Here is a 27,329-nt window from a genome sequence, read left to right as displayed (position 1 = left end):
TTAAAAACAAAATCACGATTTCTATTAAAAAGATATTTGGCGCAATAGTTACCTTTTTTAGAACAGAAATTAAAAAAATACCAAGAATACCCACCTAAAATATATTAAAACTCTTATTATTATTTTTTTTCTTGATCCTCTCTGTCTTGTTCATCCTTATTGGTAATTTGGTCATAAAACCGCAATTATATGCTAATGTTATCCAAACACTCAATTGATAAAAAAAAATTACTTTTTAGTATGTTTTACCAAACGCCTGTGCGATTTTATAAAGTAACGATTTTAAAATGCAACTTTTAAAAACACAATTTTTAAAATCACACTTATTGAAATCGCACTCCCAAACGGGCCCTTAGTTGGAAACTTATTACAGTTGTTCACCTCTCATGTAAGAAGAAGTATCAAAATGTTAATTAAATAATTAGATTTATAATTTTTTTTTTATTAATTTAAGCTTTTAGAAACATGTGTTCCAATCTTTCACCAACTGCAGATTTTAAGATACCATATATATATATATATATATTGAAGGACATGGGTCACATGGCCAAATTGGCCATTTGCCAGCCTTGCAAGTTGCATCAAAGCAATTAAGAACGTCTTTTTCTATCATGCCATGGTCCAAATAAATGCATACCAACTAGAAGGCATTGAGCCAAGGTAAAATTATTAAAGTCATTTCTTTAATTTATATGAGCGTAGTGTATTTTACTTATAAGATCCATTTTCTGTCATGCGAGAGAGAGAAAGAATAGAAAATGAGACACCCTCATTAAAAAAAAGAAAAGAAAAGAAATAACCTGTCAATGATTCATTTAGGAAAGATTACAAGTGTTGATTCATGATTTTTATGTTTCATGAATCATGATGAATATATTGTTATGCTATTTTTAAAAATTGAATAATATGACCCTATAAGTCTATATATATATATATATATTATTAAATGCAATAAAAGAAACTCAAACCGTAAAAATAGAATCTTCCTATTTCACTTTACTCCCCACAAAATTTCTTCAAAAACAAAATGAAATTAAAGAGGGCCAGTCAAACAAAAAGAATCTCCTCCTCATTCCCGCGTGGTTGCTTCAAAGATTCCTCAGCTAGCTTTGATTTCAACGGCTATGATTTGACGGCTCTTAGAATTGCATTTTTCTTTTTGCAGCCGCAGTTGGAATTGCTCACAGCCTCACATCCATCCCCATCGCACAGTAGCGGCAACTACAAGTGGAGGGAGAGGTAGTTATAGGGTCCAACCGCATTGAGTGGCGAGGTGAACTTCCCCAAGTTGAGGAGCCAACCCCATCGTTTAGGGACTAGAAAGGAGAAGAAAGAAGGTACACTGGAGAAGCATAGAGAGTCATCAGTATTGGTTGACTATACTGTTTAACTTCTCTGAACTTTTGTACACGCGAATGGCCCAGGGGTCCTCATTCCTTATACGGATCTGATCTGTGGGGTTCGAGAGGCTGTAGACCTTTCTTTTAGAGGCAAAAAGTCTTTGGAAAGGTGGTGCGCACTCGGTCAAGAATCAAGATCCCTTGCACTTTTGGTATAATGCATCAAGATATTTGGTGTCCCTCCCCAAATCAAATTTGACATACTAAATTATTGATGTGATTGTGATTGTCATTTGAACCAACGAAAATCTGGCTAGTTGTTTGAATGACACTTAATCTTTTCGTTTTTTATTAAAAAAAAAAAAATCCTTAATTTGGGACCTACATACTCATTTAGATAGAGATCTCTTTTAATTAATTTATCATATTTGTCGTTAATTAGACGCACTCGATTGATTAGAAGAAGAAAAAAAGATTAGAAAATTCGACACTCAATTGACAGAGGGTCCTTAAAAGAGTTTATTTGCCCGAATAAAGTCTTATATTGTCTAAATGCCAGCTTGGATTATAGGTGATATGACACCCTATCAATTTAATTTAGTTTTATATTGAGAAAATAAATTGTTAACATGGAATATATGCGTGGATTATAAAAGTGGGTGTTAAGTCATAATACATTCATTTCTTACTAAGTGAGACTAGACTTTATTATAGGTGAATTCCAACAAACCCTTTCTTAGATAGAGCTCATGCAATTAAATTGCTATCACTATACTCCCTTAGATATATCGAATAGAAAATCTCAGTCATACTTTAGCTCAGCAGCTCATCGATTTTTCTCATATTTATTGAACAAATTGTTAACAATCTAAACAACAAATTATTGAAAATTTGAATCTTTTTGTATCGGTGACCACTTGGTGGCTCCGCAAGGGTGTACTACTTGTGAAACCTTAATCATGGCCACAAAAAATTAAAATAATGAAGTGTATCGAGACTTGTGGTCATGGTGAGACTTACAAAATCTCCACTTAGGCAGCCACACACATAGAAGGAGGGAGGGAGTGGGGGTAGGCGTAGGGGTCGGAGTAAGGATCGACTAAGGAGCTTTTAATTTCATTTTTTTCCCATCCTCCTTTTGCTAGGCAGTTTTGAGCCTTCTTAAGTGCTCAACAAAGGTACTGCTAAACCATTTTGAAGGGTGCCCGAAACAAGATATTTCAGTAAAAAAAGAGCCCACAAAATCGTACGTTGATTCGTTCGATCATCTTTACCAACGACAGACGCGTCTTGCGCAAATTGCTTGCACTACCAAGCAAAATCTAAACAATAATACACGTAATGCAAAAATATATAGTTTTAGTATTTTATTGTTATTAATTACTATGACTAAGTATAATTTTAATTGGAATCGAAACATATGATTAATTTATACCTATATATATATATATATATATATATAAAAGAGACGTGTTTTAATTTCAACGAATTCAGTTCTAATTGAAACAATTTTTATGATAAACTACCCAACACGTAACATGTGCTGGATGGAGTTGGGTTACAATCACTGTCCTCTTAAAAAGAAAAGAAAATGTAAAGAGAAAGACCGTTTCAAAATATATATAGAGTTAACTTTTCATTGTTAAGAAGTTTGGGATTTCGTTTCTTAATTTTTTTTTTTTGGTCTAAATAAAAAATTTAAGAAACAACTCAAACACAAAAATGATTTTTATTTATATTACATTATAATATTTTTTATTCAAACAAAAAATAACCTCAAGAACACAATATGAACAAACATAGTCTCGATTCCTTGAGATATTTAGTGGGTTGTTTCTGAAAGAAAATGAGAATTTACGTCTCTTTGAGTTCCGTGGAGATCTTTCGGAGGTAAACAAAGATAGATCATGTTCTTGATCGTGGTAGCACGTGAAATATGACGAAGTAACAGTACTCTTGTTGAGCGAAGATTCAAGGGCAAACACTGAATTGTCAAATGTTGGATTCGTACCAGAAACGTCTTATCATAGCTAGGTTGGATAGTGGGTTTAGATGTTTCGCACTAAGCAATTGATTCTATTTTTGTTCCAGCATTCATTTTTTTCAAAGTAATTAAAAAGATATGCAGGAAATGGAGAATAGTTGCATGGAACATGCAAAATAGAAAACAATGGATCCTCAACATAAGAATTAATATGTCGTGCCGTCTCTTCCAAAGGGAAACTTGGCAAACATAATCATTGTAATCGTTTACAATGTGCCATTTTTAATTGCCCATTTTATTTTCTTCCCAAGACTTATATTAAGGAATTTAATTACACCATTGCCGGCCATGGCCAACTCGGGCTCTATATAAACCCACGGGATACATTATTAGCTGCATTCCAATCCTTCCCTTCATTTCTCTCACCCACATTTGAAGAGTCAGCCAAATCGTTCCCTTAATTAAGTCTCTGTCATGGCTGCCACCTTCAAGCTCATTTACACCAGTGCTTTTCTTCTTGCACTACTCTTTTCTCATGGAATTATTTCCACTGAGGAAAGGCAGCTGAAGACCCAAATAAGCAAGAAATGTAGTCTGAACGTTTGTGAGAACAACGCGAGAGAAATGGGAAGGAACCTGCGCCGTGGCATTTTAGATGATGATCAAGTTCGAAGCCCTGGTGTTAGCACTGTTGAAACAAGCAGTACTGATGATTTCCGTCCCACTGAACCAGGCCACAGCCCCGGTGCTGGCCATGCTAAAGGGCCTCGAAGCGCAGATCCAAACCAGTAGATTCATATATTACGTGCATGATTACTACATAATATTGTTCATAAAAATAAGTCATGATCAAGTACTAGTAGTGCTGTCTAATATTGTGGATTATTTAGATATTTGGATTTGGTTTGCTTTATCATGCATGCATGATGCTTATGATGTATGTCCTAGCTCCTCGTTAATGTATTTGTAATATATTGATCCATGGTATCAATCAATTGAAATATATATATATTGGATTTGCGTAATATTAATGTATAATAGTTCTAGTAAAGTACATGGTGCTCGGATCGAGTATAATTAATTAATTAAAGAGATATGAAAAAATTACATTTACTCTCTCAAATAATTACAGATTAATTTGCCAAAATTTATAATGTATCCAATCGATTTATCAAACCGTTTCAGTTATTCCCTTCGTTAATTAGGATTATATATAGCTTGAGTCATTATTAAACCCTATGGGCCGGCCTATAGGTACCAACAACTCCTGAAATCATAAGAACCAACTTGTGTTATACTTAATTGTTCAAATGATTGACAATCAATTGAACGATCTTGACCTCCATGATCAATATTAAAATATTCCTTAAAATTATATTAATTATCAAATCTTAATTGGGTTCCAACTATCTAATAAGATTAAAAAAATTTGACAGCAACGTTGGCACTATATTCTGTCGTACGTCACCCATAGTGCTTATTACTTCTAAAGAGAGAATGGGTTTGGCTATATAATTTCTTTCAATTAAAGGCTCACTCCTAGATAATTTGATTTTGGACAGTAGCTGGCCCCTTGGAATACTTTGTCATGACAATTTCCTTACATTTTTACTTAAAAATTAAAATAAATGATTGAGATTTGCACTATATATCGGCATTTATCATGGTAAAAATGTAGTAAATACTAAAATAATAAATGTTGGGTTGGTAAGAGCTATATAATTAAGGAAATAAATTATAACTTTCTAAAGTTTTGGGGACATTTAAATTGTTTAGTAGTTGGAGAGGGATAACTCTAGATTTCCTAATTAAAAGATTATCACCCAAATAAGTTTTAAGATGTACGTAATATATTACTTTAATTATGAAAAATAAGTTTTTATAAAATATCTTCCAAAATACAAAATGAAAGATTTTGTTGGTTATTTTCAAGTTGTGTCTTTTAATGCTTCTCTTAAGCTACCTTTTCAAGCGCAAAAGCATTGCCATTTGTAGTTGCAAGACGAAATTCACAAGAATTAATTATGGAACTCTTGGTTAAGGAAGCAACGTCTTGCCGTTTGGGGGTCACGGATTAAAGGACAGGACAACGTTGGTGTCAATATTCCACATGATATATTTATCATGCACGTCCACTAGTAATTAATTCAATCGATAATAAATTTAATTATTTACTTAATCATTTAATTCTAACATAATGAAAATTCAAAAACAACACCCATTCACTGCCTCTTCACTTTAAACCACCTCAATAATCATTTAATCATTTTATTTATTTATGTGATATGGTCCATCATCATATCTATATAGTATTTGGTACATAAGAATTGGACCGAATCACCCCTCCTGCAGTGAGAAGGAATGTGAAATTAAAAAAATTAAAAGTCGAATTTAAAAACTCAAGAAGTAAATTAAAATTACGCAAACACTCGCCTAATTTTTATAATAATTATACTTGGCTTTAGAACTCGTAGGAGATTGACAGCCTTAAATAGTCACTTGAAATTGCAAACGATGACGCGGATTCGTGAGGTAAAAGTGGAAAACTAACTGCCAGCGCTACTAATAAAAATTCTAAGAAGAAATCCGAAAATAAGAGAAAAATATATATCTAAAGGAGGGGGCAAAACCAAGGCGAGAGCTGGCGGCGGATCCACGAGAGAGACCAAAGCAAAGAGAACCCAAGAATAGCAATGTATTATGTTATGTATATCACAGTTTACGAATCCAACGGACACCATCAACCCTTGCCGCCTAATCCAACGGTTCACAACTACAACCGCGTCCATCACCCTCAAAATAAATCCTCCTCTTAAGACCCTAAACCGTACACCCTTCTTCTGTCTCTCTCTGAATCTCGGCTATATTGGTTATTGAATCTGAATCTTTGTTTTACGTTTATACAGTGAGTGATTGAAAGAGAGAGAGAGAGAGAGATAAGATGCAATCGAACGGCTCTGATTCGAAGCCGCAGGAGGTGGAGAAGCACAATCAACGGCCACAGCAGCATCAGGCGCAGCCGCCGCAGTCTCAGTGGGGGCCGGCGGTACAGTATCGGGCGGCGGCGATGGTAATGCAGCACCAGATGATGCCAACTCAGCATTACGGACCTCCGCCGCCTCCTCCTCCGCCGCCGCACTACGTGCCATACCACCCGTACCAGCAGCGTGTGCAGGTACAACACCAACATCCGCAGCAGCAGGGATCTGACGGCGGAGAGAATAAGACGATCTGGGTCGGCGATTTGCACCATTGGATGGACGAGAATTACCTCCACAGTTGCTTCGCTTCCACCGGCGAGGTCCGTATATGCTCTCTTTTTTTTCTTTATCGCATACGTAGCATAGACGTGTATTCGTACAAGCATACACGTTCGTATTTGCGTATATGCATGAATCTGGAATTGTTTGTGGACCTATTCGTGGGATTTGATGCATATATATTGGAAGCTTTTTATGTTAATGTTTTGGGCAAGGTGTTATTTTTTGGAGTGGATTGTGTGACATTGTTGGTTTAGGTTATGTATGTGAACGTTGTATTATATATGGACAAAGGTGAAAAACGGTATCTTTATTTTTTCGGCAATGGTAGCGCATGTAGAGGAATTTGTGGTTTATACTTGAATGAGGTAAAGAATAGGGAGTTTGGCTTGTATCCTGTTATTCAATAACAGGACATCATCTGTTATTGAATATCAAGGGTCAGGACATTTCTAAGCATTAAATGTGTTAATGCCCTGCTATTAAATAATAGGATACAAGCCAAACTCAAGAACAGGGAAATTGGTGCGAAGATGGAGTTATTGGCTAAAAAAAGAAAAAAGAGAAAGTTTCGCCAGTTGATTCTATAATGCTTGATATATCTGGCGCTTCCTCGTAGCATGGTGTCCATGGGGATAGAGGGTTGAAGCTTCCTAAATTGCTTTTACCACATAGAATGCGTGTTAGCATCTAAGCTGGATTGCACTAGGCCCTCCCTCATTTGTTGTTTTGAGGCACCAATAAATAGCAATATGGTAATGGTGCCAGGAATTGAGAGAAACTTTTGGCCTGGCTAAGGATTGGAAGTTAGGAAGCCATTGGAAACAATCCTTTTATGATAGGATTTTGGAAATATGCTTATCAATAAACGATTTTGGAAATATGCTTATCAATAAACGATTTTGGAAATATGCTTATCAAAAAACGATTTAGGATTTTGAAAATACAAAAATTGAGGTCAAATTACTGTGCGCGTGTGAGATAAGTAATTTGAACTCAATATTTGTATTTTCAAAATCGTTTTTTGTGCTTGCAAGCCACACATGCATGCGTGTGTTTGTACAGGTGTGTGTGTGTGTGTGGCTGCTGTGCATGTGTGTAAAGTTTGTGCCGATTTATCATGACCCTTCAATTATCTTTTGGGAAAAATAATCTTTTCAGCTGGAATTTACTTCTAAAAAAAGCATTGTAATTGTTGCCATCAAAATAGATGACCACTTAGAACAATTGCCACATATTGCTTTTGTCTGTTTAGTTGGTTTCTATGTCGTCTAAACTTTTGTTATTTTTCATGCAGATCGCCTCCATTAAGGTTATTCGCAATAAACATACTGGTTTATCAGAGGGCTATGGGTTTGTGGAATTTTTTTCACATACAATAGCTGAAAAAGTTTTACAAACTTATGCTGGCATTTTGATGCCTAACACTGAACAGCCCTTCCGTCTGAACTGGGCAACATTTAGCACGGGTGAAAAGCGTTCGGATAATGTTCCCGATCTCTCTATTTTTGTTGGAGATTTAGCCGCAGATGTTACAGATAGCTTATTGCAAGAAACTTTTGCTAGTAAATATCCATCTGTCAAAGCTGCAAAAGTTGTTTTTGATGCCAATACTGGCCGTTCAAAGGGTTATGGTTTTGTGAGGTTTGGAGATGACAATGAGAGATCACAGGCCCTTACTGAAATGAATGGTGTTTATTGTTCAAGCAGGCCTATGCGCATTGGTGCTGCAACACCCAGGAAGTCATCTGGATATCAACAATCACAAGGTACCTAATTATATTCTAGTAGCTTCCATTATAAGAAGTTTAAGTTGTTATTTTGGTTCTTTGGTTTTTTATGTTAATATAGAAATATTTATTTTCACCATTCAAATACTGTGTTTTCCTCACTTTTGTTTCTATGAGAAGTAAAGCTGTTGCAGTACTTGATACCTTCATACTGGTAGGACTTCTATGTATTTTTCAGTAACTGTCATTTTCCTCAGATTACTTGTTCTGCTCTCTCTCTCTCTCTCTCTCTCTCTCTCTCACACACACACACACACACACACGGACAAGTTTTTAAGGATCCTCTGCAATGTTTCATCTAAAGACAATTTTTATTGTGGGCGTCTTGAATCTCACCATCTCATATGTGCAGCTGCTATTTCCAGCTTTGATCTATGTGACAGTGAAATCTGTCTCTGATCCTTTCCTCTCCCTTTAAATGCCTTTCCCACGTTACTTGTGCTACAACTTTGAGATGGCTGTTCTATCTCTCTGTTTTTATGTCTTTTCTTTCCAAACTTTGCAGCTGATGGAATTCCAATCTATAGCTTGAATGAATGTTCTACCAGCACTGGTTTTGATGTGACCACAGTTAAGACTTTGGTTGTATGAATATACAGAATCTAGATTTTCAAAAGAGTAGCTTTGTCACAGGATTGAGGTGTTAGCTTTATGTTTTTTCTCATCTTTCCTCATCAACAAACTTTTACAAATGCCACGTTATTTTTAATGGAGCCACTTGGGTTTTGCCATTTTTTCCTTCTTTGTAGTTTTTCAGTTACAACCCCTGATAATTTATTATTTACTTCTATCTGAACATTATATCATCTTAATTTGTATTACTTTTCTGCCTTTTTTGTTCTTTTGAACCTTTTGGTGTCAGCTGATATTTTTTGTACTTCATGTGGTGCATTTTCCCTGCCTCATGTCATAGCTACTAGCTCGAATCTAACTAGTGGAGCAGTTGTATTCTTCTTACTCTTTTATTCAGCACATTTAGAAATATATTCATTAAGAAATCATGTAAAGGGAACAAATCCCAATATGTTGAATGATAATTGAATGACCATTGCAATAATAAAAAGATTCTAGTGTTAGTTTCTGTTCCTTATAGGAGGGACTTGATATTGAAGGAGCCTTGTGTATCATTAAGATTGTTTTTTGATTTATGAGTAGTCAACTAGGCTTTAATGTTTTCTTTTGCTGTTGTATAATGAGTTTCATCATAAAATCTTTAGCAGAGAGAGAAAAAGGAAGGTGTGGGGTGGTAAGGGGAAGTAATCTATGTTGCATCGCTTTAGGATTCTCAGTAGTAAGATCATCAGTTTGTTGCATAACGTCTCATTGCTTGATGTCAACTAGTAAATAAAACATGCCTTATTGGTCCAAGGTCTCCTGTGCATGACCCAAAATCAGATCATTATGGGGTTTTGTGATTAGGTTCTATGTGGACATATGTCTTCAATGCGAAAATTCAAAGAATAGTTGTATCTGAGGATCTCTTCCTTAAATTTTTATTTCTTTCTAATTTCCTGCCAACCAAGTTGTTTCTCCAAAAAACATATTCTTCCTTCTTTATTAAATTTATAGTTGGATGACTGCTACTAGTTGTTTTTCTTCTGTAATTTGTTTCTTGAACTTTTAAAATTTAAGAAGCTAGCGGTTTTCTTTTTTACTTTGGGTGTACTCTCTTGTATACCACCCATTTATTAGGATTGCATCCCTTCGTCCTCTCTTTCTGATACATATGTACTCATGAAAAAAAAAAGGTTGCTCATAGTAGGTTCAAAACATGGTTTGAAGCATCAAGGGAGCTATCCTTATGTAACCATGGATTATAACTTTGACATTGCACATTTAAATATGTGCTTTAATTTTTCTTGGTTTTGGTAGGTGGATATGCCTCAAATGGTACGCCAGCACACCAGTCTGACAGGGATTCGACAAACACAACAGTGAGTTTCATCTTCTTCATGTGGTTGTGGTTTTAAGTTATAGCCATTGGGAGCTTTCCCTTCTTTACTTCGCTAAACCAAATTTTATGTTAGATATTTGTTGGAGGCCTTGATCCTAATGTCACCGATGAAGACCTCAAGCAGCCTTTCTCACAGTATGGTGAGATAGTCTCTGTTAAAATACCTGTTGGAAAAGGGTGTGGATTTGTAATGTTTGCTAACAGGTAGAGTTTCTAACCGTAACTATTTTTTGTCATATCAAGAGATGGTACATCAAAACTTTTCTAATGAGTTGTAACTATACCGGTTCCTCCTCCTCGTGTAAGAACAGGATAAAGGATATGATTGGGGATTTAGGACTAATTGGGCGTGTGTAACTCACTGATAGGGTAAAAAAAGGGTGTGTATATTAAAATTTTATCTTGTTTCTTATTGAGCAGAAATAATGCAGAGGAGGCATTGCAGAAACTGAATGGCACAGTAATTGGTAAGCAAACAGTGCGGCTTTCATGGGGTCGCAATCCCGCAAATAAGCAGGTAGTCCTCCCCCCTGCCCAAAAGAAAAGTCCCTTACTCCCACTACCTTTTGATGTTTGGGTGCGTTTGGAAACAACTTTTGGGGATTTAATGAACAATGTTTCATCATGCAATTAAGTTGGGGTGTACTGTTAACAGTCATTAATCCGTTTTGCTTGAATCATTGTTCATGTAAATTCTAAACAAAGCAATTGCTATCTGCTTTTCTCAGGAAGTATATAGTCATTTTCTTTCATGGTGGTTCCATAGAATATGAATTTTTATAGCTGTAGAAGTCTTTTGCAATGACCTGCAAAAGCTATTCATCTTGTTCATATTATCTTGCTCAAAAATTCTGATTTCTTGTCAGTTTATTTTTCTTAATTGGTTCTTTTTGGGATCTGGCAGTCTAGAGCAGATTTTGGCTACCAATGGAATGGGGCGTACTATGGAGGGCAGCTTTATGATGGTTATGGATATGCTCTGCCCCTACCTCATGACCCAAGCATGTACGCTGCTGCATATGGGGCTTACCCTGTTTATGGCAACCACCAACAACAAGTAAGCTGAAGGAACTGCACTTGTAGTTCTAGAAATTAGACAGTATCACGCTAGACTGGGCAAAATTTGCCCAATTTCTCTGTAACTTGGTTGGTTCTGTAGAATTCTTAAGAATCCCTCCAATTGTGGAGTGGAACTGAATTTTGACAGCCTGAAGTAATTTTTTAGGGATTTGATTAAATTATTTTTTAAGAATCACGGGACATAAATGAGAAACTTATTTGTTGGATATTCTCTCGACTCTCTCGAGTTTGTGTGTTGTTGGAGGGGGGTATTTGATGCAGAAAAGTTGCATTGTTTAACCTACTATCATGTAGTGTTTTTCTTTTTTTGACCAGCCATCTGCAGTCTAAATAAGCTACAATGGTTCCTCCCTCCTCTAAGGTCCGAATCCAATAAAGATGCTTACAGATTGGAGCTACGACTACACCACCTCCAAATAGAAGAATAATCTGTCAAAGAGATCCTCTTTGAAACGTCCGTTGATACCAAATCAACAAACCCAATTCCAGCAGAAGATAAAAACCACCCAAATGCCCATTCAAGCAAAGGTTTGAATTTCATTAACAAAAGTATGTTTGAAAATGGCTTTGAAAAGTGCTTCGTGTTTTCAACTGTTTGTTAATAGTTCTGAGAAAAATGTGTGTTTTTTATTTTTATTTTTTATTGTGAAAATAGAAAAGTATTTTCTGAACAGACTCCATCTTTGAAGCTTTTCAGATGTCAGAGAGCTTCTCATTATCAATGACACCGACAACAGGATCGATTGGGTCAATGAATAAGCAAATTGAGGAAGTTAGCTAAATGGCTAATATTAGCTATATTTAGTTATTATGTGTCATTTTTTTCCTCTAGCAAACTAGCCAAAATATCTTTTGTATTATATTGAATAGCCACTTATAGTTATTCACTTTAACACACTACATCAAAAATATAGACTACCCAAGAGGTAGTTTAATCAACTCGAAACCACGCTTCATAAAGTATAGGTTACTAATTTGAATATTTCATTCTTTCTTTTTCAATATATATACAAACTACTCACTCAAAATTTTCTTTTATATTAAACCGCCGCTACAACTACCATTACTAGACGAGTAAACAATGAATGCACAAGGAAGTAGGTCATGGTGCATTTAGAGCATTTTTTCTATTTTTGTTACCAAAAAAAAAAAAAAAAAAATTATTTCAGTTACTCATTTTTTTCAAAGCACCTATGTGACGGGCTATGTCCTGCCCTTTATCTTATCTATCCATTTTCATTATTTCATTTAAATATATATTTTTCTCAATGATTTTTTTTTTTTTTTTTTTTTTATTGAAATGAAGGAAAATGTTATAGATTAAAAAAAAAAAATGCTTTGTTTTTACATTTAGTGAGTAAAACAGTAAGCACCGAGTTGCTCATCAAATGTTTTTCAAAATTGCTGAGTCGAATACAGCTCATTTTGCTCACAATTTAGCATTTCGACTAGCCAAAATAACATTTTACTAGTTGGAATGAGAATGCTCTTAGCATGATTAAGGGGCCCATAAAAACTTTATGTACATTGCATGCTTGTTAGAGAGAGAGAGAGAGAGAGAGAGAGATGTCTAAGTGACGAAGACGAGTGTGCGAGAGGCTTAATGTGGATGTGGATCACAATAAACTTTAAATCATTTTATTAGTTATTAACCGTTACACCAACTTATAAAGAGGTCGTAAGAAAAACCATAGTACTTCAAACATTGTTTTATAGCCTAGTTTTTTTGCGCTATTCTTACTTGATACTACAACTTTTATTATGAGTCACTTACATTTTTGTTTTTTTTTTTTTAAAAAAAAACGATTCACTTATATATTTAAGTGTCAATCCATATAACTATGTAAGTACCATTTGTTACAATATGAGTGAAAATTTTTGATAAATAAATTTAATTATTTAGTGGTTAAATTGATAAGTGTGACATAAATTAACACATTAATTTATATATAAGAATGTTGTAGTAAATGTTAATAATCCTAATATAATGGATATTTAAAAGGGAATGATAGCAAAGGATTTGAATAGATGGAGGAAGTTGAGTAAATTATGTTAATTTTGATATTTAAAACAAAATGACAGCAAAGGAGTCCTCGATAAAACGTGTTTGATGTAAAGTTATAATTTTTTTTTTTTAACAATGTAAAGTTATAATTTTATACTCTTTGAGCCATGCCTTAATTATGTATTCCACTCTACGAATTTAACTGGAAGTCTCCAAAAAGTAAAAGTAACGTAATCCGTGTCCATGGTCCCCCCAAATCCAACTCAGCTCCTAGTCGGCGCATGCACGTGGAGCACAAATACGTCACCCATTGCATCACTCTTTCTTTTAATTTTCAGCACAAATACGTCACCCATTGCATCACTCTTTCTTTAATTTTCAGATTCGCTTCTCCAAAAGTTTGGGGTCCAATTAACTATAAGAGAGTCCATATATAATCGAATAAAGATTTTCTTTCGGCTCGGAATTTGTGAGAGTACAAAAAAAAATTATTAATCTCCACGGCCTTTTCGACCCGTGCGATTTCCGAATCTAAACTAAACAAAGAAAAGGAACGGTCTTGATGATGTAGCCCATGTGGTCACCATAGACCCACAACCATAATTGATAAAACTCGCGAATCTGTGTAAGAGCTGGCATTTGTTGGATGCCAGGGCGCACAGCATCCTAGGGCTGGGTAGGGCAGTTGGGACGCAGAAAGACCCACTATTTTTATTTTTATTTTTTTGTACGTGAAAGACCTACTATTTAAAAACCCAAACAACTCCTAGCCCGTTAATTTTCCTTAGATATCTACCGTCCATTCATCCCACTTCAAATTTAAACCCGATCTCAACCGAACAAATGAAGGAAAATATGCTCCCGGGGACCACAGTAGCAGTATGAGCCACGTGGCTTCGAGCAGCTGCTACAGGTGTACCTACTGTAACCGATTGGGTCGGCGCTATTTTAATTATTATTTAACACCCTTTTTTTGCAAGATATTTTGGGATAACCAATAAAGTAATTGGATTTATAATTAGCCAACAGCTGGCCCTGTCCATTTTCTCTCTGCCCAACACGTCTACAATGGCTTCTCTCTGCGCGCTCTCTCCACCGTCCACTTCCGCTTCTTCTTCTTCTTCTCGTCCGCAACTTCATCGGCGAGGCGTTCTCTCTACTTTCAGAATCCGAGCTTCTTCTTCTTCTTCTTTGGATTCTTCGGCTTCTACTTCTTCGCCGAGAGTGGTGGTGACCAGAGAGCGTGGCAAGAACGGCAAGCTCATCAAAGCTCTGGTACTCGTTTTTCTCTCCGTGCTCCTAACTTTATCTGCTATTTGCTTAGATGTATATTTGATTTTGCGTTCTGTTGGACTTCTAGGGTTTTGAAATGGTTTATATTGCTTTTTCTTTACTGTCCTATGAATTAATCTTATAGTTTTCGCATTCTCATTGTTTGTGTTCAAATCGTTTAGAGTATTTTTGTGCTTGTTTTTTTGAGTGTGGCTCGATGTTTGATTCTTCACATTAGGTGTTTCATTTAATGTGGAGACGAACGTGGCATTTTCATTGTTTTGTCTATTTGATACAATGAAATAGACAAAATCCTCACATTTGGTGGCATTCTCACCAAAATTCTCACATAAGAAAGACGAAATGCGCTGAAGCTGTTGCATTAGCTGCGTGTCATTGAGACTGATTGTACATTCCAATAAAGGCCAATTTTCATCATTTAAGAATCTTCTTTACGCTACATTTGGTTCACTTCCTGCAAGAAAAAAGAAAAAAAGAAAAAGAGTGTTTGAGTAGTTTTCCGAATGATGACGTGGAATGGGCCCTGTGGACGGCTTGATTACGGAGGGATCAATTGGATATGAAAGTAAAGAGAAAGGATCAAAGCTGCCGGCGTTGTCCGGCTGGGGGAAACTCCGATGCCTAAGTTAGTCACCGTGTTTAAGAGAAATATAACTTCGAAGATTATGAAAGGGACAAAGTATATGCAAAATATTCAGTTCTGAAGGGAAAAAGAAGTTACCAAAATAATGAGAAGGGACCTTCTTTTATAGGCATCGGGTTGCTCCCGTTCATCTAACACTGTGGACTTACCGGGTACACGTGTCAACAATATATTGAGGAACAGTAAATAGGGCATTTATTCAGATATATCTAATATTCCGAGAGTGTTTCTTGGGAATTCATATTCGTATGAGGTTCGGTTTACCGAGCCTTCTAACCGAGCGTTGTTCAATGGGCCCAGGTGGGCCTAAAATTGCCGAGTATAAATATGGTGAACAGTAAAAAGGACCGAGCTCTAGGGATGGGCCGGCAAATCGTTTTACCGGGCCCAACTTAGCTGATCCATGATCCAACAGTTACCCCCCAATTTCCTAATATAGTAGATTATGGAAATTTCATTTTTTCAGAGAATGAGTCAGCTTTCATAAGTTCAGTTCTGCTTTTGACAAAGCAAAACGCGGTTGGCTTTTAAAATTTTGAATTTTGAATAATTTATCATTATTCAAGAAAGAGATAATGTATAGCGGGAGCAATAAATGTCTTACCTCCGACTTTTGGCATCCATGTGTCAAGCTTTTGGCGGTTTGGAATTGGGGTGGCCACGCATCAATATCCACATGGAGAGTGAAAAATAGGGGAGGGTGCCATTTTGTCAAACCCTAGCTTCTAGGGCATTAAATGCGCCGATTGAGATTCGTCTTCTAAGGTCTTTTTAAACTGTTTCCTCTTCGCTCATCCTTCACAGTTTTTAGTTGAGAAGGACCGAGGAATACGCTCGGACGTGAGGAGTAGGCTGTTCAACATCAGGAGTTATATCTGGTACTGTCCCTGTTGCTTCAGGGACCGAATGTGCCTCAGTCTCCTCGGCCTCCAATTCAACAATTGGCCTTGTTGCCTGCGAACTACCCTCGGTCCCCTTCTTCTTCTTCTTTTTCTTTTTCATCTCTAAAGAAGGAATCTCAGGATCTTCTGGCTCATCAGCAATAACCAGAGATACTCTAGAGGCAACTGGTGGCCTTACCGAGGGTTTCTTCTGAAGGGCATCCTTGGCTTTCCTCTTGCCCTTTCCTTTAGAGGGTCCTCCAGCCCCAACAGTCGGTCTTGTCAGCACCTCTGTAATTGGTACTCTCGGTGGAGCAACTTCTACTAGCCTTGCGGGTGCAGAAGTCCACACATATAGCCTCAGGTTCTCATCAGTCATGAGGGCATCATAATCCATCTCCAGAGGATGAAGCTCGGCATGATCCAATACGTCCCTTACACGCTGCGCCTCCTCCCTGTTTAAACTCGGTTCTTGTTGACCTGAAAGCAGATGTCAGGATTAGCTTTGCTGCAAAAAGATATAGTAAATAAATATGAAGCTCGGTTTTTACCTCGATTTGATGGGGCAATAGTTTCCCGAGGGACACTTGGGTCCCTGATTACTTCTGAAGGTGAAAATTCCCAATCACCTTGAACAAAAAAGAATTCATCTTTCCACCACTTGTTGCTGGAGTAAGTACGCCTGAAGGTAAGGGGCTTCATTTTCTTTCGGAGTTGGAAAGTGAACAAGAATTCAGTTTTGGAACACTTTGTTAGCCGGTAAATTTTTAGAAATTCCACGACGGTGAGTGGATGCTCCACTCCAAGAATCTTTGACCAAACAACCATACAGGCGAAGAATACCCTCCAGCCATTCGGCGCCAACTGGTGAGGAGCTATCTGAATATAGCTCAATAGCTCTCGGACTATTCTAGGAAATGGAAGTTTCAAGCCAATCCGAAACATCTCCATGTAAACACAAACTTCATTACTATAGGCATCCACCACAGCCCCAACATTGTCGGTATCAAAGCGCAATCGAACCGAGGCAGGTAACTGGCAGATTTGGCGAATTTCGGGTTCATCATCTACAGATATTTTCAATTCCCATGTGACCGGGTGTGAATCACCCAATACACTAGGGACGTCTTCAACCCTACGACTCATCAGGTATCGATGGTAAGGGAATAGTGGACGAGGGATAGAAGAGAGACCTTGTTGAAGTAGGATATGGGCAACACTTAAACGAAGACGGCTTACCGAGGGTTCGATTAGGGGAAGAAGAAAATCCAAGTAATGAAATACGGGACAGTCTGAGTGGACAAAAGGTTCGGCTGAAGGGACAGATTCGACCGAAGTTCTGAAGTATACCACTCTCGAGAAATAATACTCGGCCAAGAGGTTTGGGTGAAGAAGGGCCAGTCTCACAGAGGTATAACAATGGCTTCTCAACTAAAAACTGTGAAGGATGAGCGAAGAGAAAACAGTTTAAAAAGACCTTAGAAGACGAATCTCAATCGGCGCATTTAATGCCCTAGAAGCTAGGGTTTGACAAAATGGTGCCCTCCCCTATTTTTCACTCTCCATGTGGATATTGACGCGTGGCCACCCCAATTCCAAACCGCCAAAAGCTTGACACATGGATCCCAAAAGTCGGAGGTAAGACATTTATTGTTCCCGTTATACATTATCTCTTTCTTGAATGATGAGAAATTATTCAAAATTCAAAATTTTAAAAGCCAACCGCGTTTTGCTTTGTCAAAAGCAGAACTGAACTTATGAAAGCTGACCCATTCTCTGAAAAATGAAATTTCCATAATCTATTATATTAGGAAATTGGGGGTAACTGTTGGGTCATGGATCAGCTGAGTTGGGCCCGGTAAAACGATTTGCCTGCCCATCCCTAGAGTTCAGTCCTTTTTACTGTTCACCATATTTATACTCGGCAATTTTAGGCCCACTTGAGCCTATTGAACAACGCTCGGTTAGAAGGCTCGGTAAACCGAACCTCACACGAATATGAATTCCCAAGAAACACTCTCGGAATATTAGATATATCTGAATAAATGCCCTATTTACTGTTTCTCAATATATTGTTGACACGTGGACCCTCAATAAGTCCACAGTGTTAGATGAACAGGAGCAACCCGATGCCTATAAAAGGGGGTTCTTTCTCAAAATTTTCCCTCCAGAACTGAATATTTTGCATATACTTTGTCCCTTCCATAATCTTCGAAGTTATATTTCTCTTAAACACTGTCACTAACTTAGGCATCGGAGCTTCCCCCAGCCGAACAACGCCGGCAGCTTTGATCTTTTCTCTTTGCTTTCATATCCAGTTGATCCCTCAGTAATCAAGCCGTCCACAAGGCCCATTCCACGTCATCATTCGGAAAACTGCTCAAACAAAGAGAAAACATGGAAAGGAGGAAAATATTTATGTCCACAATTTGGAAACTAAGAGGAGAAACCGAGAAAGTATAGGGAAAAGTATATTATTTATGTAAGAAAGTTGTGGCGTCCTTTCCTCGCCCCTAATAATCAACTTTTTTGAAGAGAAAATTTTGGTGTACCAATGTTGGAAAATCTTGTAATTTTCTTCTGTTTCCTTTCCCTTCTCATTTACTAATCTAGTAGAAGAAGAGAGTTAAAATTTTATTTTCTGTAAGGTGAAAAAAAGCATGCTGTTAACAATGCGTTATTGGTGGTTTTTCTTACCATTCTAACTAGTTGCTTGCACTATTATTGTTGTCATTAATATTTTGATAAAGCCTCCATAACTTTGATGACGCCTCTGTTCAAATTGATAATGATTTCATGGTATTTGACAATAATGAAGTAAGTGGAAACATTGCCTTATATCTGTCCACTATGAGGAACATATTATATTCGGATCCTTGTTGCATGGGTGGTCAAATATCTCTGCAAATTAAGATGAAATTTCTAAATGTTGGATTCAGGCAAAGCATGGGATCAACTGTCTGGAGCTTCCCCTCGTTCAGCATACACATGGTCCTGATAGGGATATGCTTTCTTCTGTAATAAGTGGTAAGGTCATGATCTTTGTGGTCTAGCTTGTTGGTGGTATGGAGCTATTTTTTTAGTGCAAGTGCCAGTGATTCCATTCTACCTGGGATCAAAGTTAGAGTAGTGTTTGGACTGCCTGAGCTTACACGATGATTGCCATATTCACTGTCTTTTCTCTGTGGCATCATGTATGATTAGCTAGAATTAGGTGACACTCCATGTTTTTCTTCAGAGAGAACGCTGTTTTGTTGCTACCATATAGCTAAGTATTGGTTGTCAGGCATGGATCAATTTGGGCTTGTGAATATACGAGATATGCTAAGTATGATTTATTCCTTCTTTTTAAATTGAAAATGGTTTTTCTTTTTCTTTTTATTTTTTTTCAAATTATGATTTGAATAGTCGAGTGGCTTTTTACCAATTATGATGCCTGGTTTGAATTTGTTGTGTTGTTATAGAAGCTCATCATAATCCATGCTATAAGTCTAGGATTTATTGTTCACTTTCTTTCTTCTTTTGTGTTTATGGCAGCAGACACAGAATTTGACTGGATTGTAATAACTTCCCCCGAGGCGGGTTCAGTCTTTCTGGAAGCATGGAAGTAAGGGTTAGAACTTTGCAACTATACTCTGACCCACTTAATATAGCCATTGTTTCCTGAAAATTTTTCTGGAAGATGTGACATGTTTTTTGTTTGTGCTTTGTCTCTTTGGTCTTCCTTATCTGCTTGTTGTCCTTAATCCTAGGATGTGTATATTATATTTTTTGATTGAAATATTTTCTCTTATGCATATGGTGATTGACTTTTTAAAATTTTCTCTTTTGTTAACTAGTTTTGATGATTTCTTATAGTGATTTCCTTGTTCTTTTTTCTCCTTCTAGTTGGGTGTTTCCTTTTGTATACTTTCTGGGTACTTAAGGGTGCCTTATGCTTTTAATGATATATGTTGATTACTTATCAATTTTTTTTTTTTTTTTGTGGTTATGCCATAGGTGTTATTCTTTCTTTATTTGATTATTCTTTTTCCATGCTCACGCACACACAGAGTTGTGCCCTGCGCGTTATGGATTCATTCCCTCAGATGCTGGATTCAATTTAGCTTATCATAAATAGAGTGTCTAGCTTACCCAAAAATATAAAATAAGGTGTCTTAAAGAGATCTTTAATAAGCTGTTCTTTTCCTTTTCTTTTTCTTTTACAAACTTGGCAAAAATGATAAACTTCATCTTAATTTAAAACCTTAGGGCTGCTGGGACCCCAAGTGTTAATGTAGGTGTTGTGGGAGCTGGTACAGCGAGCGTTTTTGAGGATGTAAGGCAGTTCTCCAAGCAATCACTCAATGTTGCCTTTGCACCCTCAAAAGGTATTCATCCACATATGTATCTGCTGGCTTGTAATAAAATTTAAACCCGCATTTTATTGCCTGTTATGCTTCATTCAGTCTCTAGCTAAGAATAATGAGAATGCGGGGAATACATACCAATCCTATGCAGGGCGTTATTGAATAAGCATCTTTTCTTTTCTTTTTATTTTTATGAATGATTATCGAATAAGAATATTGATAATCTGTATGAAGTAAACTTTTGGCATTTCAGATGGATGAAATGAATATGTTAGGGAGGTACATATTGATGACTCTGTGGTTGCAGAAATTTAATTTGTTACATTGAGGTGACAATTATTGAATTGTCAATTTGTTTTTGAGGGGTTTGCTTGGTTACATTTAGGTTTTGTTCTTTACTCATCATTCATGCAGGTACACATACACATACATGTACATATGTACTTAAATACATACATACATGCATGCATGCACACACACGCGCGCACACACACACACACACATATATGGTTTGATTATTAGCATGATTTACTCTTTATAATGTTTTGCTCATTGGATAATTCATTGTTCAGCAAAATTATTATAGTTTGTCTTTGTTAAGCATCACAATATGAATTCTTTATGTAAATTGTATTACTCCAGCTACGGGTAAGGTTCTGGCTTCTGAGCTTCCGAAGAATGGGAAAAGATGCAGAGTTTTATATCCTGCTTCTGCAAAAGCTAGCAATGAGATTGGTATGTGAAATGCTTCTTGTATATGCTTTCCTTTCCAATGTGGCCATCTTAACACTTAAAATTGCTCTCTTAAATATCTTTACTTATTTTATATTTCATTAGATTGCTTTGCATAATCAATCTGGTTGGTTGCACAATGATAAGTGTAAAATATTAGGTGGATGTACTCTGTGATCAAATAGTTGATGGGTTGTAGGAGCTGGATGTGTCTTGTAACTATTACCTTAAAGTATCTAGCGGTATACAGAACCCACAGAATGTTGCTAACAAGAGATAAATCATGTTAAAAAATTTGATAGAGGATATTTTTGAGACACTTTGGCACTTTGCAAAGGCAATTTCAGGTTAAATCATGAAGAAGATACACATTCAAATAGGCCAAGAATAATTGTCAAAGGTGCTGTGAACTATGAAGAGAAAAGGGTAGAAACATATAAATCAGCCTGTGGATGAAAATTCAATAGCTTAAAACCTGTGTTGAGGCCGCAAGAGTTTAGAATTCATAACTGCAAAAAACCAACATGCTGACTCAATTTGGTGATGTTTTTAAAGCACCGTCAATTGTTTTACTTTTTTCAATGAGCAACATTTCCTTGCAGTAGTGTTTGGCCCTGTTGTGTATGATGTATTTATTTATTTGTGCACAGCACTAGAGATATGTTGCTGTAACTCTTTTCCACCATTTTTACTTAGTGTATTCGGTATTCAAACTAACAAGAGTTGAATTGAAATTATGATAGGCTCCATTTTCCCCACTATGTGTGGCTATTACTTGTAGGGATTTCGTGTTCCATGATGCTTCTTGGGTAGTTTATGTATTTGAATGGCCAATTAACTTTCATGCTCATGTCTCAACAATTAAATAATTTCAATACAAAGTTTGATTCTTGTAATTTTGGTAATTGGCGACTCTCATAGTGATGAAGCTCCTTCTTGTCTTCATATTGAGAAGGAACACGTATTAGTCCAAGCCTAATAGGTTGTATTCTTTATAGATCATAATTTAGAAGTCAGCATCACACTTTAAGTTGATCTTTGTCTTTATATCTAAACAAGGCTGTGCGAAGTACTCTTAATTAATCATTATGGTTTTTTTACAGAGGAAGGCTTGTCTAGTCGTGGATTTGAGGTCACAAGGCTAAATACATATACAACGGTAAAGTACTTAGCATTAGCGGTTTAGCTGTGGGTCTTTGAGTTGCTGTCTTCATGCATCAAAAGTATCGATGTTTAATTTTTATGCGAGTTTGAGAACATATGTTTATTCTTGTGTACTTGGGTTGTGGCTTTTGCGATTTTTAATACTTATCAAAAGAAAATTTTATGCGACTCTGAGAACATGTTTACTGTAAATTCTAATGGAACAAATCTGCTTCATGTGCTTTTGCAATGTTGGGCCTATGTATGTCTATTTTTCTGTCACACATGCTGACATGCACTTGTCATGTATTTACCTTAGTTCAAGAGAGTTCAGGTTTGCAGTTTGATGGACAAGTATTTGTCCTGATGTTTTCTTATATTTGACCCTTTAATCACATTCTATATGTCCACACCTAGCAGTTGCAGAGGATTGAATGGTGCCCTCTTTCTAGTGGTTCCATTGAGTAGACTGAATTTATGAGTTCTGATCTGGTTAAAGTCAAGTTCGATTATGAGTTTTTGCTTGTTTTTTTCTACAGAATGTGAATACTTCAGAATTGTATTCCGTTATTTATCATGAATTTCATGCATGATAATCCAAATAGCTTGAAAAACTGGCCCTGTCTCCATTTTATATTGCTTGGATGACATCATTGGAGTATCTCTTGATTTGAGGGATTTTAGTGCCCTATGATTTGAAGAGTTTTTAGCTTGTATCCCAACCTAAGAAAGCCAGTGTTGCAGCAAAACTGAATTTAATGGTTGTCTGTGGTCAATCTTCATGCTAGTACCATCAAGTAAGTGGGCAAGAGGCAATTACTTATCAAAAAAACAAAAAAAGAAAAAGAAAAAAGAAGCCAAATCACTGTTTCATGTCATGTGAAACCATAATTTCCATTATGTTGTCTGTTATTAGTTGCTTTCTGGTACCTGAGAACTAATATCAAGTGGGCGATTTGCAATAACCAATTTTGCTAAATATGTCAGTTAACCCCTGATTTGAAATGATTTCTTCCAGGTACCAGTCCAGCATGTTGACCCAGTGCTTTTAAAGCAGGCACTTTCTACTCCTGTTGTTGCAGTTGCTTCACCTTCAGCGGTTCGGTGTGTTATTGGTTGCCGTTTATTTATATGATATTTAATTAGTTTCCCCTGATTTACAGAGAGTGATTTGACATGCATTTAACTTTTTTCACTCTTCATAGATGCTTTTATTTGTCCTGCAATAAGGACATTTTGAATTGCAGTTGCCCCTGTGCCAGCCCAATTGACCATTTCATACATTTACTACCTAGATGCAGTTTAAGTCAATTATATGGTTACACTCCATATAATCAGGGTCAATGGAACACCTTATATTTATTTTTCTTCTTTGGGCTACCTAGATTGATCAGGGGTTTTCGATGAGGAAGTTTTACATCATGCACTTTGTTCATAAATCTCCATTGCCACAGAGCCTGGGTTAAACTTATTTTGGATTCAAAGAGGTGGAACAATTCAGTCGCCTGTATCGGTGAGACAACCGCTTTGGCTGGGAAAAGATTAGGCCTACAAAATGTGTACTACCCGGCACAACCGGGCCTTGAAGGGTAATGTTTCTTTACCTATTTTTTGGGAGATTTACCTTATGCCAGTGCCTCCTTGATATATGTTACTGATTACAAACGCTTATGCTAAGAGTGTTTCTGAACTAGCACGCATCATGTCTGTTGTCTGAACTTGGAGGAAATGGGTCATGTATATGTTACTGATTAGGAACGCTTTTGCTTCTTTCATGTGACTTTTCTAACATGCCTAATTAAGTATTAAACACAATTTCTATCATAAGGTTGGTTCCACTGCTGGTTGGGTGAACTTTTTTATTTATTTAAATTTGATTTTTGAATGTTTGTTTTGTTTTCATTGTAATTTTTAAGTCTTTGGAAGTGGCAAATGTATGCCATTAAACTCATTTGACTAACTATTTTTTCCTTTAGTTGTTTTTTGGCTATTAATGTCAGCATTTTTTTTTCTATTTCTTTTAAAAATGAAAGAGAATTGCCATTCAAAATGTAAAAAACCACAACCATTGAGATGGCACATGCTCTTGTATAAGTAGAAGCAGTGATACTAGTCTCTTCCCATTTTAAAATCAAACAAAGGAAGTTATCATAACATGTAAAAATTATGGTAAATTATGAAATATAACATGATATAGTTGGTACATGTATTTTTGGTAAAAGATAAATAGATTCCGTCAATGTTAGAGTGCTTTCAACACCCTTAGACAGTGAGATTGATGCAGCTAGGAATTTGGTGCAACCTGTTCTAGTTAAGCGTGGTTTTCTATGTAAATTGGGTGGTGGATTTAATGAGCTATTATCTATGTTCTAGCTTGGACATTTTCATCAAGATTAGCTTTTGATGGTTAAAATTTATTATGCCCGTAATGAGTTATCCTCGCACTTCTTCATGCTTAGTTAAGTTGCCTATATAAATCTTGGGATTGTTCTAGCGGATCAATTGAAGATGTTTCTTCATAAATTGTTGGCAGGTGGGTTGACAGCATCCGTGAGGCATTGGGAGCACATGATCATTTCTAGAAAGTGATTTTATCAAGGTAGCCTTTTCTTTTTCCTGCGTCTTTAGTTGTAACATCAACCTTTTTCTCCCTCTTTGCCTTTCCTTCAAAAAATTAATCGAGTGGTTTCTCTCTAGTTTTCTCCCAGGACTTGGCAGGCTGAGAACGAGGCAACAAGTTCAGGATTATTGCGTTGCAGCTTCTGCACAAACTAGCTGCAAGACGAAGATGAATTTTTTTGCTAGCAGCAGCATGACGGAAAGGTGTATGACACTCTTTTACACCCTGAAGACACCATTTCCAACGGGCAGAACTTTCTTTCGAGGTTTGTCAAGGGATTTCCAGAGGAATTTGTGACAAAGAAAGCTTTCCGTTTTCATATTAAACCCAACATCAGCCGACTCTGTTGACAAGATTTGGTTTTGCTACTTCATGAAACACTGACTACTAAATTTTTGTAAGGGATTTTGTCTGGTGACTATTGTTTTGGTCCATATATTGTGCTGTATCATCCGCTTTCTATATTTAAATTCTTTATGCTCAATTTATAAGAGAAGAAGCTTTTTATGCTATCATCATTATCCTCTATGCTGTGACTTGCATAAGTTTTACTTCCCAATGACATGCTGTAATCCCTCTTAATTTTGCCGCAACTCATCAAAGTTTATGGCTGGGTCACCTTGAGTGTAAAATTATGGTCCCCACATATGGCCTGTTGTTCTGAGACTTTATTGGAAGCTAAAACACTGGTTAATATATTTATCACTATAAGGGAAAAAGTATGTTGCGTTGATGGTAAGTATGTTTATCGCTATATAAGGACAAAAGCATGTTGGTTTGATTTAGTAGTCTTTGGGTTAAATTGCACCTCCATCCCCCCAATAAGAATGTGGTAGTTGGCGAAGCCCCATGGGTGGGTGAGTTGCGTACCAATTAAAAGTTGGAAGTAATTTTTTGAAGTCCAAAGGTGAAAATGAAAACATAAGGTGGTACCTGAAAATGGAGTCTGACCCTAATACTAGCTACGATCATTTGTAGCAGATAAAGAATTTGGCGTCTTTTTGAGGATTGCAAGTTTAACGTGTTACAACTAAAATCCTCTTTCTCGAAATCTCCTTTAGATTGGACTAAACTTTTGTTCTTAATTTCTCTTCTTCTAATCTTGTTAGCTTTTAGATTTTCGACTCCATTAGGTTGGTGGCTTTTCTTGTATTCTTTTCGTGTAGGCGAGTTTTGCATCTCCTTTGAATAAAATTATTATTCATAAAAAAATTAGATAGGATCATGGGCTACGCGAATGGGCCAGGCTAAGTCAAAAAGACCTTGATAAATTCGCTCTGACAAAAATGTATGGTTATGTAGTCAAAGCAACTTTGTCACTTTCGTGTACCCATCGGACAGCAACCCTTTTGGGGGTTCTTAGCGACCAATTCACTGTGTAGATTGACTGAAAGCAGATGATCATGTTTTTCACAAAATTTATTGTTACTCATGTCAGTATAATTACTTATGATATCTCGGGGTGTTGTCACCAAGAACCTTCCCCGATTGATAGAACGTCCCCACTATAAACACTTGAAAAAGTAGCTTTTAAGGTCTTATCATTTCGGTGAATCACTTGAGCCCTAATATATTTTGATTCTATTTTTTTAAGAAAGTATTGTCTAATTGTTTAAGGAGAAATGATTCATTTCTTTCCATGGCCCTTCTCCTATCTTTCTACTTTTTAAAATCACCATTAAATTTGTGTGCTTATGTAATTCTGAAAAGAAATATGAGAGAATACCCGTAGAATAACTTATAGCATATCTCATATGGGTGCATCCGCATAGTTAGTTTAAGTTGAGAGTACCGGTCATGTGAGTCAACGAATTATGATATATAGTTCCAACATTTGGGATCCATGTTTTGGTGTGAGAGCGAGAAGGTACATCTTTGTGGTAATGAAGACGTAGATATGTATTATTAGGATTTTGGTAACTTGGTATATGAATAGTGTGTGGATTTAGTTTGTGTAAGCTAAATTTACCCTTTTCAGAAGTAAATCAATAGGGGTGCTGCTGTTCAAGCGTAAAGAGATATTTCGTATGTATTTTTCATTTAGGTCATTTTTTTTCCATTCTTCAATTTTATTTAAATTGCATGTAAATACAACTCTCACCAAATACAATATCAAATGAAAAATGTTTAAATTTTATTGAGATTCTTGTTTCCAGTATGGAATTGATGTATGAACTTGCAAAAACTCTCTGAGCTTAATTTGCTTACATGTACCTGGATATTTGTTATTATAAGAAAATTACTGTATCAGGGGA

At 36.4% G+C, this 27,329-nt stretch overlaps 2 protein-coding genes across 6 annotated transcripts; both read left to right on the top strand.

Annotated features, from left to right (window-relative positions):
- Positions 1-5,944: 5,944 nt before the first annotated feature.
- Positions 5,945-11,625, top strand: LOC132184312 (polyadenylate-binding protein RBP47C'). Its single transcript, XM_059597893.2, has 6 exons — positions 5,945-6,625; positions 7,882-8,353; positions 10,247-10,308; positions 10,402-10,532; positions 10,749-10,845; positions 11,233-11,625. Exons 1-6 carry the CDS (start codon positions 6,266-6,268, stop codon positions 11,392-11,394), a joined length of 1,284 nt encoding a protein of 427 aa, XP_059453876.2. The 5' UTR covers positions 5,945-6,265; the 3' UTR covers positions 11,395-11,625.
- A 2,803-nt stretch (positions 11,626-14,428) lies between these two features.
- Positions 14,429-25,589, top strand: HEMD (uroporphyrinogen-III synthase family protein). Of its 5 annotated transcripts, none has more exons than XM_059597431.2 (10): positions 14,430-14,688; positions 19,170-19,257; positions 19,771-19,837; positions 20,482-20,600; positions 21,222-21,314; positions 22,415-22,470; positions 23,473-23,558; positions 23,909-24,043; positions 24,988-25,053; positions 25,152-25,589. In XM_059597431.2, exons 1-9 carry the CDS (start codon positions 14,482-14,484, stop codon positions 25,034-25,036), a joined length of 900 nt encoding a protein of 299 aa, XP_059453414.1. In that variant the 5' UTR covers positions 14,430-14,481; the 3' UTR covers positions 25,037-25,053; positions 25,152-25,589. The 5 variants fall into 5 exon arrangements, with proteins under 5 accessions (XP_088374348.1, XP_059453415.1, XP_059453414.1 ...); XM_059597430.2 differs by having other exon boundaries at positions 19,768-19,837; positions 25,163-25,589; XM_088518221.1 differs by having other exon boundaries at positions 19,768-19,837.
- The last annotated feature ends 1,740 nt before the right edge of the window (positions 25,590-27,329 follow it).

This window comes from Corylus avellana, chromosome 7 (assembly GCF_965113065.1).
Source record: "Corylus avellana chromosome 7, dhCorAvel1.hap1.2, whole genome shotgun sequence".
In the NCBI taxonomy this organism is placed as follows: domain Eukaryota; kingdom Viridiplantae; phylum Streptophyta; class Magnoliopsida; order Fagales; family Betulaceae; genus Corylus; species Corylus avellana.
The sequence above is the reverse complement of the archived record's forward strand: the minus strand, read 5'-3'. Positions and strand labels throughout refer to the sequence as shown.

Bases quoted from the DNA above. Each gene is read 5' to 3' on its own strand.
- LOC132184312 (XM_059597893.2), top strand. From the start codon at position 6,266: ATGCAATCGAACGGCTCTGATTCGAAGCCGCAGGAGGTGGAGAAGCAC. The intron at 8,354-10,246 runs GTACCTAATTAT...TGGTTTTGGTAG, and splicing joins TGGATATCAACAATCACAAG to GTGGATATGCCTCAAATGGT. The intron at 10,309-10,401 runs GTGAGTTTCATC...ATTTTATGTTAG, and splicing joins GGGATTCGACAAACACAACA to ATATTTGTTGGAGGCCTTGA.
- HEMD (XM_059597430.2), top strand. From the start codon at position 14,482: ATGGCTTCTCTCTGCGCGCTCTCTCCACCGTCCACTTCCGCTTCTTCT. The intron at 22,471-23,472 runs GTAAAGTACTTA...GATTTCTTCCAG, and splicing joins GGCTAAATACATATACAACG to GTACCAGTCCAGCATGTTGA. The intron at 24,044-24,987 runs GTAATGTTTCTT...AATTGTTGGCAG, and splicing joins GCACAACCGGGCCTTGAAGG to GTGGGTTGACAGCATCCGTG.